Raw genomic sequence first — 14,631 nt, 5'->3', positions numbered from 1 at the left:
TTGAATATAGCAACACACACACACACACACACGCACACACACACACACGCACACACACACACACGCACACACACACGCGAATAAAACAGTCCAGTAATATAATCAAATGCAGTAGACATGTTAATTTGATTGAAATTAGACTTGCGTTGGATTGCAGAGTGTGTTCATGTACGAATTTGACGACTGTGTAAGGCAGAATGCACGTTTGCACATTTCCTCACAACACTTTTGTGTTTGTTTGACAAAGTTTTTTTTTTTCCTCTCTGTGTTACTTATAACTTTGCTCTGTCTTGCAGAGTGAGCAACAGAAATGTAGCCCGTGAGTGTTTCTTCTTCTTTCTTTCTTTTTTTTTTTTTTTTTTTCATTGTAAAATTGTGAATCAAATTGTGTCTACAAGTATCCGTTAAGCTGTATTTATTGACTGTGCCAATATGCACGTAGTCGTTATTTCCTTCCCCCCAGGGACGCTGGGGGCTGGTATGTTGGTTGAGTACCAATTCGCGTATTGCACTGATTTGTGTCTGAGATTTACGTAAACTTTACTTATGATTAAGGCCTTAATAAATTATATTGATTTAATAATATTTCAGTTATTCGCTGCCCGTTTCGCGTACGCCACGTTCGACACTTTGTAATGTTTCTTTTTTAAAAGGAGACTATCAACACAAAAGTAAACGAATTGGAACCCTCTAAAATGTCCCCTTCTAGAAAGCACGTGATCTAGCTAGACAATGACGCAGTTCAGAGATGGGAGGAGTTAGCAAAGAGGTTATAAAAATACCCACGCTGTAGCTTTCCATCCACCTTCCACGCAAAACTATTAGGCGTATTCCCCCCCTCACCGCCCTCTGCGGCTGCTGAAGCAGTGGATCAAACAACAACGCTAACACTGGAGCGATAAAATTAACAACGGGGTGAGTAAGTTGAAGCTACTGATGGAAATTATGCTATTTCTTTCTTTACGTATTTGTAAACTGCATTGATATGGCTCTTTTGGTACTACTGGACTAATCATGAAATTATAAGCAATAATAAACTGGCTTTCATTATTGTAGTTTAACGGAAAAGTTACGCCTGTTTTAACAGTCATCTCGCGTGCACTAGTCGGTGAAGTTATTGCTGAAATGTTAGCTTAGCAGATATTAGCCGCTCTGCGGCCATTGCAGCTGCCTGAAGTGTTTAACTGAAAACGGCATGGTTTCCAGTCATATAGGATCTACTGGTGTTTGCTTAACTGTAGCGTTTACATTTCTTTGTGTTTTTTCATAATTATTGAAATGTATGCAACTGACCCGTGAACGAAGTCAAACTAATTTTACCCTGTAGAAAATGGCAGCTGCTGTTTTGTATCCCACTAACATGCTGCAAATCTTAGCTAATCTGCCTTTTGGTTACACGTTCTGTTAAATTGTAATTCTATTTGGTTTTAGAATTTATCTGTTTTAGTTGTTTGCTCCAGTGCTTTGGGTGGTAATGTTGCGGTGTGTTTTTGGTTTTCATAGGGCTCCCGTTTAAAGCGCCACAGCTAGCTGATCAGCCAGCGCAGTGTCTACACTTGCGTCTCTCTGAAGCGATTTTGTTTCAGAGTAGTGCAAATTGATAACCAAGACGCCACTGCCGCCGCAGAGCCACCAAGAAAATCACCACAAATCGAAACAAAATGGTGCAAAATAAGATCACCGAAGTAACAGGATTCCACCGCTCTTTCAAGGTGAGCTTGAAATCTGTTCAGGAAAGATGTCTTAACTGCTCTATTTACGCCTTTTGGGAAGCGTGCAACTGAACCACGTTTGTCACCATGTATTAATGGGACTTCACCCTACTATATATAAACGCATCTGTTGCTATCCTACATCCTAATGCTGACATGCATATGGCCTGATAACACGTGCATGTGCAGTTAGTTTATTACCCGACTTGAATATGAGTAATTGGGGACTTGCTGGAAATTATTTTGAGCAGTATCTACATTTGTATAATCGTAAGGTGGACATTATCTTTTCAAGTGTCCTTTGAGTCATGATAACAGAAAATAGGATAATGATAATTTTTATCAGTTATTGAGTGAGCCTTTGCTAATTACCCCTGAGATTGCTTACCATAACAAGCATTTTTATTATTCCTTAGGGTCAAAATCCCTTTGAATCAGAGGACTTTACTAAAAATGGATCCCATCTTATTGATTCATCATTTGATTTTGGTTCCTCCCCAAGACACGGTGAGTGTTTTTTTTAAAGTTAAGTTTAATTTGTTTTGCCAATATAATCAACAAAGTGGTGAGTGCTTCTCCAGTGTGCCAAACTTGTCCACTTGTCCTTTTTACAAATGTGTCACAGTCCATAGATTTGGCTCTCTAATTAGTTTTCTTTAAGTGTGTTTGGGTTCTTCCTCAGCAGCTCATCATAATTATGTTCCTATTTTTAAGACATGCCTTCCAGCCAACCTATTGACATTCCTGATGCCAAGAAGAGAAACAAGAAGAAGAAGCGTTGCCGGGCAACTGACAGTTTCTCTGGACGATTTGAGGGTAAAAGCTTTTACCTCTAGTAACTTAAATGATGCTATTTATATTTAGAGGGGAAAAAGTAAAAAAAAAAAAATGCAATATTGATATAATTTAGCATTTTCCTTACCTGCTCTTTTTTGTCGCAGATGTCTACAGGCTGCAAGAAGAGGTACTAGGAGAGGGCGCTTATGCCAGAGTGCAAACATGCATCAACCTCATAACCAACAAAGAATATGCTGTCAAGGTGAGACACTGCCACATATAATGCATGATAACAGTGTATTTACAAAGAAGTGTTTGACATCTGTCACTTCTGACTGGAAAACATTGCTAGTAAAAAGATGTTAAATCTCTAGGACTGTGTTTTGATACTTCACAATTTAAGATTCATGTTTGCATTATAACATTCTCTTTATTTAGAGGAGCTCTGTGCTATTTAGTGCAAATGTAAGAAAAATAAGCCTGCTGAATTGCATCATTGTGTACCTGTTGCTTTCTTTAAAAGGCCAGTTTATAGAAGTCTCTAAAGTTCTGGTCCCAGATATGCAGGACATCTTTCTGTTTCCCCCAAGATCAGGCATATGTAGCAGTTGTCTGGAAGGTCTTCTCTGTGCTGTTTTGTTTGCATGTGCAACACTAGCTGTTATTTGATACTTCTCCCCCACTGTTTTCAGTTTGTGAGCCTATCAGAGCTGGGACGGAAATACCCACCCATTTTCTTTACTCTTGTTGCCTATAGAGGACGCTCATACTGAAGACGCTTATAGTGAGAACATTATGTACTGCTAACTATGCCAAAACAAAAACCCACAGAGGGAGGAGGAGCGGCGTGCGAGGGGTTGTGACCCAGTGTTTACACTACTTTGTTCGCACTCAGCACAGTTTTTTTTTTTTTTTTTTTTTTTTTAAGGGGTGTGGACATGTGCGTACATGTCGTAACTTCTGGGAACTTCCTTTTCCTCCTTTGATTAAATTCTTTTTTTACAAACAACAAAAAAGGTAAAAGTAATGTATTCTAATAACAGTAGATGATTCAGTTCTGTTAAGTGAAGTTATGGTGACAGAAGCCTGAATCTCCTTTTGTGTCTCGTTATTCTCATTAATATTTCAAAGTGACCATGCACTAGATCTGCTATTTCAGGCTAGTTTAGTAGATTACTTGGGATGAAAGTTCTTTTGACAGGAGGCATTTAAGTTGGTAGTTGGAGCTCTTGTGAGGTAGTTGGAGCTCTTGTGAGAGAGTTAAAGGAGCTTCAGCTTACTCCCGCCAGATGTCCTGTCTCTCCCCTCCCCCTCCAGACATGGTGATGTAGGGGGTGGAATGCATGAGTGGGCTCCTCGTATTGCAGTTGCAACAAAAGACTGGGACTCAAGGACGGGCAGAATGCTGAGCAGCTCATAGACAAAATCCTCTATATCTTAAAACTACCTCTCAGTCCTGGGTTGATGTATTATCTGAAATTTGCCTATTTAAATTGAACATTACATTTTGCAATGTACATTTCTTTTTCTTTTCTAAATTTTAGTTTTACTATTTATAAAGTTTTTGTTTTGAACAGGAGAAAGTTTACTTATTGGAAAATCTGGAGACTGTCCTGCTAATTCAGACTGGAACAGTGAACATACTTTGGATTGTTCATTGCCCTCTTGTCTGTACATTAATCCCATACACACACTGCAACTCTGTCCCCACTGAGTTTCAATACCAGCTGTAATCCAGTTACCAGGAAGAGAGACATACACAGCCTCTGAATCAGACAATAACCAACCAGGGCTGGAAAATTCAGGTCTGTTGCATTGGTGTCAGCAGTCTCTCTCTCTCTCTCTCTCTCTCACTTGGCACGGTATCATGCAGCTGTTGGCCTCTGTGGCTTAGTTCAAGGCAGCAGTTATTTTTAGATCACTTTTTTGTTATCATAAACATTTGGCATTGACTTGTGGGATAAGAGAACCTCTTAAGAGCCCTTAAGACTGAAATATGGGGCGCACATGAGATGAGATGTGTGTCCATGAAAGTAGGTTAAGCTATCTTTGTAACTAAGTTATAAGACGGGGTAAGAATTCAGTAAAAATGCATGTGTGGTCTTGGAGGAAACTGATTATAAGGCATGATGTATAAAATATATACTCTTGGTTTTACTGCTTTTGTGTAAACACAGCATTGGGCGTGTTTTTGTGGTATATTGAGAGAACAGGGAGCACCCAAATGTTTTTCTATAGATGAGTTTAGTTTTTCCATCATTTGAAAACTCCACTTGCGGAGTACACTGTTTGTTTGTTTTTTGGTTTTATTTTGTTTTTTAATAGTGGGACTAAACCATAATGTTTTCTCTGTTCCAGATAATTGAAAAAAGGCCAGGTCACAGCCGCAGCCGTGTCTTCCGTGAGGTTGAGATGCTCTACCAGTGCCAGGGTCACAGGTAATATCATGCCCTTATGACAAACGTGATACTGTAGCTGATACTGTAGACTGACTGGCCCAGATTGTGCTATTAAGCTGCATTTCAGTAACTGCAGAAACATTTTCCATGGGGTTAAGATTTTTCAGACAAGCCTGGTTGTGAAGTTGTAATTTAGAAACAAAGTGACACTTATTCTGGATGCTGTTGGTTGAATTTCACCAGTATTCTGTAAGCCCCCGCCCCCCCAACCTCCCTTTCTTCATCCCTCCTTCCCATTCTGTAGGTACCAATATGCCTGTTACTACTTCTTCACAGTGCTTTTCTTCCTGCAGGAACATCCTGGAACTTGTGGAGTTCTTTGAGGAAGAAGACAAATTCTACCTGGTCTTTGAAAAGCTTAGAGGAGGTAAGTTCAGCTGGTATATTCCTTTTATTAAATGTTAGCCATGTTAGCCTTTTTTGGAAAATAATTTTTTACATTTTGCGTTTTGAATTGTGTTGATGTACTCTTGTCTCCTCTCCTCATTAGGGTCAGTTTTGGCACAGATTCACAAGAGACAACACTTCAGTGAGCAAGAAGCCAGTGTTATTGTTCATGACATTGCCAGCGCTCTAGATTTTCTTCACAACAAGGGTAAGACTACTTTAACATATTGGTTGTAAACTTTTCAACTTGTCATTACCAGCTCTGCTGATGTGTTTTGAGATGGGTTTTTAATAAGTTTGGACTAGACAGACTGATTGAGCTAAAATGGAGCATATTGGCGTCATTGCTGATTTATCAAACAGGCCAAGTAACAAAAGCCTGCGTTCATATTTGCAAAAACAAGCAAAATGATTATCTGTACTTCAGATATATTCTTAAGAAATTGCACTTTTTTTTACTTTTAGCACCCTGGCAGAATTTTTCTCACCAAAGTTACTACTGGTTTCTGACTTTTTTGTTTTCAGGAATGGCACATAGAGACCTGAAACCTGAAAACATTCTTTGTGAGAGTGCAGACAAGGTGAGTTTACTGCCCTGTTGGTTCAAAGGGCACCTGATGTAGTTATAAAATCTTTTTTTTTTTCCGTGATATCCGTATCACATTTAATAATTCTGTGGGGCGTTGTGGCCTACTTTTAATGACATGAAATTAAAATCATGAGTTCTCCCCTTTTACTTTCTATTAGATTTCCCCAGTCAAGATCTGTGACTTTGACTTGGGAAGTGGGATCAAGCTCAACAGTGACAGCTCTCCCATCTCTACCCCTGAACTCCTCACTCCTGTAAGTATTTATTTCTGACCATGTCATTTTTTTTCCACTTTGGTAAATGAGTGTTTCATAAAAGGGCAAAAAACAGTAGATGGCTTTTTGGAGGAAGTTGTTGTAGATCAAAAGCAAAGAGGTCACATATATTGTAATTTGTCCTTGTGGATAAGAAGGGTGTTTTCATGCTGTAAAATTGTGCCTTTATCAAATCCAGCTGACTGATTGTATGTAAGGCAATAGTCAGTGGCGTTAGCTGAAGAACAGCTCACTGATTGGAAGAGAGGAAATTGCTTTGAGGTTATGACAGTTCATTGTTGTGCAGTTTTTATGTAATGGCATTGATTGCCCATTTTAAATTCACATAGGTTGAAGCACAGCATTACTCGAAAAGAGAGACAGTTTAAAGTCAATGTCCTGTTGCTTATCAGTAGTAAATATTGAGCCCCATTACTGTCGAGGTTAGGATTGTTTAAGCCTCATGTTGTCGTCACAAAACAAAGTAAGGGCTCTGAACAGAGTCCAAAGAAAGTAGGAAACAGGCTATCGAAGAAGAATGGCAAAGTTGAACTGGCAAACTTTCTGCATTGCAACATGTGGTCTGTTGGTTTTCTAATGAGCTGAATGTATGGCACAGAGCAGGTGATGGATATCAAATTAGCCTGTAGGAATTTGGCACCTTAATTTCAACTTCATTTCTTTGCAAATATGAGAATGAAAATGGTTCCAACTTTATCTGAAGTGTGATTGAGTGTAGTTTTGTTGTACTGGAAAGCATTAGTTTTTTCAGACTTTTATTGGACATTGTCTGTGTCACAAATCAGTTTTTGGACCAAGACTTTGTATTTTAGACCCACTAGATTTTCTGTTTTATGTATTAAAATTTTTTTTTGTTGTAACTTTGTAATGTGATACTGCAAAGAAGGCAAAATGACTCGTTAGACTGTGTCCTGTGGCATTTAAAAGTGATGGTAAAACCAAGATACAGTGTGCTAAGAGAGGAAAACATTCGTCTTTTGGCTCAGTCTCCGCCCAGTGGCCCCAAACACACTTGTGCTGGTCTGCATTTTCTTTTGTTTTTTTTTATACAATGGCTGTGCAAAAGGCTTGTTCTAGAAAGTTTAGTCTTTCCCCTACACCTAGCAACTGAGCTGTGATTGGCCCAACCAGTGGGAGGGGGATGGAAATTGGGAGGGACAAATATCTAGTCTGATCATGCGCTCTGGCTTGTTTTTGTTGCAGGGATCACAGGAACAATGTTATCTGATTTTCATCTTTCTCTGTTGGCACTTGCACCCTTTTCCTTTATAATCACATTCCTACAGTTGCTGCTGCACAAAATAAAGTGATCTTGCTTTTATTGTCTTGTTACTGGTTTCACAGAAATGTTTTTACTGTGGGTGCATAGTATTAATTGGGACAAAAGGAACCTTTCTGAGGGAAAAGCCCATTTAAGTTTAATAGGAATTCTGCACTCTTCCACCTTTGCATGAGATGTTTAAATTTTAACACTGTCATGTAGCAGTTGGAATCTTTAGTTTAGAATCTTGACGACACGACACACAAGCAGCTTAAATTATTCAAGGCACTGCTTCTCTCATTTCTTCTCGCAGGTTCAGGTGTAACCACGTGACGGAACAGGTCTTCTTCCTCTAAGCCTCTGCTGATAATCCTGTAGTTTACAAACAGCAGAGGTGTGTGTCATCAGTGGTGTCAGTATGGTCTGACTAATCACGTGGTTTCAGGAAAGTCCCAGGTTGAATTCTGCTGTAAGGGTAGTTTATTACCAGCAATGTGCAGCTTACAGGAAGACCTTGAAGCAATGTGACTTAAGTTTATACAGTGTTTGCAAGAGGTGCATTGGAAGAACAAATGCAAGTTAAATTTAGGGTGTTGCCACAGTGTCATGATTATCATATTTCTGCTCCCCATCTTATAAGTTGGATGTAGGCTGTCTTGGACTGGCTGTCTATTATGACTAGGCTTTTTTTTTTTTATCAGGATTGTGTTTAAATGTCTTTTTTAATTAAACTAGTGTTGTCTATCAGCTGTCATACACCTGTGTTATGACAATATCCTTGGTGTCTGTCATTTTGGTTTGCAATCATTCATCAATATTTGGCCTGATTCCTGTGGGGGGAGACTGGGGAATTGTCTGTGTAAGCAGTCAGTGGAGACATGTTAATGGTGGAAACGTGGGGGTTGGGATTTTGACAGAAACTGCTTTGTCTACGATGAGATTCCTGTGCAGCGAATTTCATTACATAAGGCAGTAGCTGGGTGGAGGTGGAGTTTGGAGACAGCTGGTACATGGTACTGGGACACAATGAATGCCAGCTCAGTGTAAATATACCCATCCAGACAGAAGGAAGGATGTAGGCTGAGTTACAGCTTTGAAAATGCATAAATTCCAGTTCTTTATTTTAAATATATTTCCAAGCGTCACTGTAACTTACAAATGTTCTGCTGAACTAATGACCTTCCAATTTGTTCCCAAAGTTATATAAAATAAAGATGCCATTTGTATGTAGAGGTTATGTAATTATCCAGGACTCAACCCAGTCTCTGGCTCCACAGAACAGCCAATCCTCTTTTCTCTGCTCAGCATTTGGCCTAGTTTTTCTCCCTAGCTACATGTCGGACACATTGTGGGATGTGGGTCTATCCTTGCCCTCAGCCTATTCTGCATGATTTGTTTAAAGATTGATGGTTAATGTGACTCATATTTACTTTCTTTCCACACTCAAACCCACAACATCATGTTACTACTAAGTATCAACAGACTGTGTGAAAAATTGTATGGCAAATTTTAAATTGGTCTTTTTAGTGCAGATATAAGCATGTGACTGTCACACACTCCCCACACAGCCAGAGTATATGCCTGAAGCTTTAACACTTGCAACCACGAGGTATCAGCTGAACTGAGTGCAGCAGCAGCTAAGAGGATTGTTTCTTTGAGGTCTTCTTTTCTGCTGTAGCTGCCTTTCTGCTTCATGTCATCACTTGAGTAAAGAAAGCCTCCTTTTTTTTTTTTTCTTTTACCCAGTGTGGTTCAGCAGAGTACATGGCACCTGAGGTAGTTGAGGCCTTCAGTGAAGAGGCTACAATTTACGACAAGCGTTGTGACCTGTGGAGCCTTGGAGTCATTCTCTACATCATGCTGAGTGGCTACCCACCTTTTGTAGGCCGCTGTGGTGGTGACTGTGGATGGGAATTGGGAGAACCCTGCCACACCTGCCAGGTAACCTAGGAAAAGATGCTAAATTATAAGATTTTTCCCTATTCAGACTCTGTTAACTGAAGGTAAATGATTGTCCATTTCCAGAACACTTTGTTTGAAAGTATCCAAGAAGGAAAGTACGAGTTTCCAGAAAAGGACTGGGCTCACATCTCCTCAAGTGCCAAAGATCTGATATCTAAACTTCTGGTTCGAGATGCCAAAAATCGCCTGAGTGCCAGCCAGGTGCTACAGCACCCCTGGGTGCAAGGGGTAAGACTGAATAAACTAACACTTCCATTTGTCCTGTAGATCAGTGGTTCTCAAACTGGGGGTTGGGATGCACATGGAGGTCATGAGATCATTTCATGGGGTCACCAGATAATTGTTATATCCTACATTTATCAAATAGATTTGGTATTTTTACCAGGGCTGTCAAGATTAAACCATTAATAAAGAGATAAATCTTAATTTAACACACAAACATAGTTAGTACACATGCCATATTAAAAATCTGAATTTGACATCTCTACAAGAGAAGTTAATTTTGGGCATGTAGGTGCCTTTCACAGCAGTGAACCACTAGCCACCATACCCTCCTGATTTATTTAGATTCTGACAGTTTTCCAGTCTTATATTAGAGGATGACCCACTTAATACATCACACATTTAATCACAAATTAATCACTCATTTGTGTGGCGGTGGGGGTCTCAGACACCAACATGTTATCTTGGGGTGTCATGGCTCAAAAAGTTTGAGAACCTCTGATGTAGACAAATATTTTAGTGATGGATGTTTGGATTTTTTCTAAACCACAAACATCTTTCTTTACTTTTTAGGGTGCATCTGACACTTTACCAACATCTGTCTTGCATCAGAGGTACGAAGATATTTGGACTTATAAAAGGTCTTTTGAAAATACATTCATAACATTTACGTAACCTTTTTTTTGTGTGTGTGTGTACAAATTTGAATGTTTTTCTGTTCATCAGAACCAGCACTACCAGGGATCTGACCTTCTTCGCTGACAAAGCTATGGCTGTAAACCGGCAGCTGGCTGAACAGGACGGCATGGAAGACCAACAGCAGCAGGAAATCCCATTTGTTGTTACTGCCACTGGCTCTTCTATGCGCCTCTCTCCTCCTTCCAACTCCAAGCTGGCCCGGCGCAGGCAGCGAAGCAGCCAGCCAAAAGGAGGGCCTGTTTCTGCTGCGGAGCTACGTCAACTCTTGGCCCCTCTTGTTATTGTTGGTGACTGTGCCTGAACTTTGTTAACCTGGAAATCTGATGCTCATTTAAAAATCAAGATCCAGATCAAAGACTGCCCTGAGACTCCTTCTCCCCAGTTCTGGCTCCATTCTCCGACTAGCTGGCCTTGGTCCCCTGCAATTCAGGCTTTAATGCCACTGTAAAGGAAGATGCTGCTTGCAGCCTTTTCTCTAAATGCCTTCTGCCCTTATGCAGCACTTCTGAAGCACATCAGCACAGGGCCTGCATAGAAAAACACACAATGTGGATGTTCAGGTGGAGGAGAAGGGCCAATTAATTATTTGGGAGAACCCCCCACCCCCCCGCCCCCCCTTCCTCTCTCTTCTTCCATACAACCCAGTTCAGAAGAAGTCGGAACATTTTTCTTTGAAACTAAGCTCAGACACCAAAGGACAACCTGTTGTGCTGCTCCCATGTTACAACTGGATCCACTGTGAATTAAGTTATCTGGAATGTTCTCTTTGCCTGTATGTATATGCATGAATGGCCCATCTGCAGATACATACAAGCTTATGCAATATGCCAAGATGAAGGCTGTTCTGTATCAAAAGGATTTGGTACATGGGGTTGAAAGGGCTGTAAGCCAATGCTGTCTGTGCCTGGTACGGTCCATTATGTGGCTGGGGACTCCCTTAAAGATTTTGTTTTCCTATATTGAAGATTATTCCTCACATCTGAGCCTGTTCTGTAAATGTCTGAGATGGCATGTGCACTCATCTAGCTTGGTGGCCATGCACTTAATGCTTCAAGAGCAAAGAATGTTCACCTGTGCCCTACAAGCTATAACTTAGTGTTTAACCAATCCACAGTTTCGTTATGACCATTTGTCAAATGATTAGTGGTTACAGCAGTCCTATTGGAGACTGTAAGGCTAGTCTAAAGTTACAAAAAACAAGTTGATCTATAGCCACCCAACAGCAAAATTCTGAGCTTGTATTTCTGGTATATTTGAACAGGCAAATTCTAGATAATGTTAAATGGCTTCACAAATGAAATTGGGTCAGTGTTACTTTACTTATAAAGAATGTGGCATGTCCCCTTGCTACAACTGTTTTTTTTTTTTTTGTTTTGTTTTGTTTTGTTTTGTGTATATATTTTTTTTCACCCTTTTTTTTCCCCCTACAGGTGAATTTGAATCATATATGCTCTTGAAGATTTTTTTTCCAGTAAAGGGGTTCAAAAAGCACATTTTGACCACTCTGACCAGAGTGTTATTTGTTGATCAAATACATTTAAGTTATTTGGACCATTTTCTTCTGGGTTGTTGCCATCTCCCCCTCTCCTCTGGTAGGTGTGTTTTGGAGACATGAAACACACATTTTCAGAACAAAGCATTTATTAATAAAGCAGGTGAGATTAAAAAAAATTTAAAATGGAAAAACATTCCAAAAAAAAAAAAAAGAGAACTCCAGACATTTAGCTGTATTAAGTTTATTTTTCATGTTTGAAAACTCCATATCAATGTGCCACTTCCCTCTCTTTTTATATGGCTGTTAATAAGCTTTTTTTTTTTTTTTTTTTTTTTTTTTTTTTTTTTAATGCAGGTGCTGTTTAGGTGGAATACCAGATATTTTCTTTTTAACCTTTTTTTTTGTTTTGTTTTTAAGTTCAGAGTATGTGATGTATGAGGTGAGATGTAAAGTTTGAGTTTGATACAGAGCATTTATGCCCAAGAAAGGCAAGGTTTTAATTTTTTTTTTTTTTTTTTTTTTTTAAATGCGTAAGAGTTGGCAATAATCATTGTTTTTCAGATAAGTTAAAGCTCATTCTGTAATGGCCAGGTAATGGACTGGTGATGAGGTCTCAGCACTGTAGCCATTTCACCAAAGAGGGTTCAAGTCATGACATTGAACATATAATCCATCATCAAGAAGCGAGGAACTTCTGATTGTCCATGTCCTGTTGCCAGCACTGCAGTGACGGTACTCTGTAAATGGTGTCAAAGCACCCATTATGCTGATAAAAGGACACGGTAATAGTTCTAAAAATACCTTTTTCTACAGATGCATCATTATGGGGTTTATGTCTTATAATAAGACTTACTTGAATTTGTGTATGCAGCCGTTTCTTCAGTTTTGGAAACTACTTTGCTATTGGTAATCCTAAAGCATTAAGCTGAGGATCAAGGCAATCTGGGGGGTGGGGTGAAAATGAAAATAGCTATCCAGTTCAGTATTCTGCCTTTTTCTCCCTCTGAGCTTCATACAAACTAGTCAATCCTTTTTGATAGGATTGGACTCTTAAAATGCACAGACTTTGGCCATACTCTGTAATATCCTGACAGGTATAGTAAGAGTTTTCTTGGTCATGACCATTTCTACTTTCTGTCAAATGGCAGTTTTTTTTTTTTGTTTGTTTTTTTTGGGGGGGGGGACTGCCTTTTTAGTGTGGTGAGAGGGAGGGAGCGAGAGACTACACGGTATTCTACAGCCTCTCTATTTTAATATTCTGTCATTTTGAAGTAAAAGTGTTCAAATTCAGTCATTCAAATGGACAGTATCGCCACCCTCCTCACAGTTTGAATGTAGCCAACAGGCACAATGCAATCCAGCAACATTGATCCCATGATCAATAAATGGCTCTTCTTTATAAGCATGGTGTGGGGTTATTCTGTTTATACTGACAGTCCTCAAGCATTTTAAACTGATAACTGATTTTAACACTGAATTACCCCAAGCCCATTTTGTTTAGGGAAAAAAGTTCAAAAGTCCTTCAAGTACAAAATATTGATTTTAAAATATGCACTTTACTGTACCATGTGAATGATTGCTGTTCACTCAAGGCAACGTTTATGATAGTTGATACAGAATTTTGTATTGTTTTTCTAAAAAAAAAAAAAAAAAAAAATGCAATAAAATGCTTTGAACTACACTTGTCTGGTTACTGTACCATTTTTGCTTTTAAATTTATCACCGTAAGTGCTCTTTCCAGTATCACTTATTTCATATTAACCAGCAGGCTTATCTTTTGGCCAAGGCTGAGGCCATTTCACCTGATTCTCTGTGGAAAGTTCCTTTTATCAGTAACACTCCCTGATATGTGGGCAGAATATCACACATGTCCTTGGCTGTTGGTAAATGAGCTCATTTGTCTCACCACATGCACAGAAATGTAACCGGTTTCACCTTGCAGTAGTCACATGGAGTGCAGCAGTGGGGGCGCTCTTCTGAGAAAGAAGGGCCTCATCTGACAGGACTGATGCAACCTGCTGCAAGAGCTGCAGCTCCTGTGCCAACTGGTGATCGCCCTGGAGATCCAAAATTTGTTGTTACTGGCTGCACTACATACCAGTTTGTTTCAGCATTTGTACAAGGCAGGATTTGCCCCTCTAGTTACATTTGGCAGTGTAGACTAAAATGTCTATTTAAAAAATTGTCAAATGCTAATCACTTGTAAATGAAAAAGCTTTTTTAAAAGGGAGCTGGCAACAGTAAACAGCAATTTCTGTCAATTACAAAAATCTAAATTGTTTCAGCTCTATCAATTCAAATTCTGTCAGTTCCCTTTAAGAGTGTGTACAAATTTTTACACACACGGTAAATGGTTAACAAAGCTCAAAAACACACCAAAACTGATCTGTTGCATAACTTCTATTTCAACATTACAAACGTCATAGAGCGTGAGGAAATTAAATGATGCAACAGCAGTGGTTTTTTAAACAATATCCAGACAGCATGTGTTAGTCATATTTCACAGGTATTTGTCTCCCTCTGCTGGACTGTTATTCCACATGCATATCAACTCAGCAAACCCAGAAGTTGGTGACATGCAAAAGGATATTTTGGATTATATGCAAACGTTGCATATAGGGGAAGAAAGGCAAATCAATATGTTAGCAGGATTAAGGAAAGGGAATTCTCCTGAATATGTATACTTCATTTAGAAAACTTTATGGAGAATATATATATATATATATATATATATATATATATATATATATATATATATATATATATTCAGGTCAGTTGCTAGAAAAGATTAAA

At 39.1% G+C, this 14,631-nt stretch overlaps 1 protein-coding gene across 2 annotated transcripts; it reads left to right on the top strand.

Annotated features, from left to right (window-relative positions):
* Window positions 1–787: 787 nt before the first annotated feature.
* On the top strand, window positions 788–13,472 carry mknk2b (MAPK interacting serine/threonine kinase 2b). 2 transcript variants are annotated; one of them, XM_042005663.1, is made up of 14 exons: window positions 788–915; window positions 1,504–1,712; window positions 2,129–2,219; window positions 2,427–2,528; window positions 2,654–2,751; window positions 4,848–4,927; window positions 5,242–5,315; window positions 5,439–5,543; window positions 5,861–5,916; window positions 6,083–6,178; window positions 9,207–9,401; window positions 9,486–9,650; window positions 10,218–10,285; window positions 10,371–13,472. In XM_042005663.1, the coding sequence occupies exons 2-14, from the start codon at window positions 1,662–1,664 to the stop codon at window positions 10,642–10,644; spliced, it is 1,455 nt and encodes a 484-aa protein (XP_041861597.1). In that variant the 5' UTR covers window positions 788–915; window positions 1,504–1,661; the 3' UTR covers window positions 10,645–13,472. The 2 variants fall into 2 exon arrangements, with proteins under 2 accessions (XP_041861597.1, XP_041861598.1); XM_042005664.1 differs by having other exon boundaries at window positions 790–915; window positions 10,218–10,258.
* The last annotated feature ends 1,159 nt before the right edge of the window (window positions 13,473–14,631 follow it).

The sequence above is a fragment of the Melanotaenia boesemani genome, chromosome 14, assembly GCF_017639745.1.
Source record: "Melanotaenia boesemani isolate fMelBoe1 chromosome 14, fMelBoe1.pri, whole genome shotgun sequence".
NCBI classification, from domain to species: domain Eukaryota; kingdom Metazoa; phylum Chordata; class Actinopteri; order Atheriniformes; family Melanotaeniidae; genus Melanotaenia; species Melanotaenia boesemani.
Note: the sequence above shows the minus strand (reverse complement) of the source record. Positions and strands in the feature narration are given on the sequence as shown.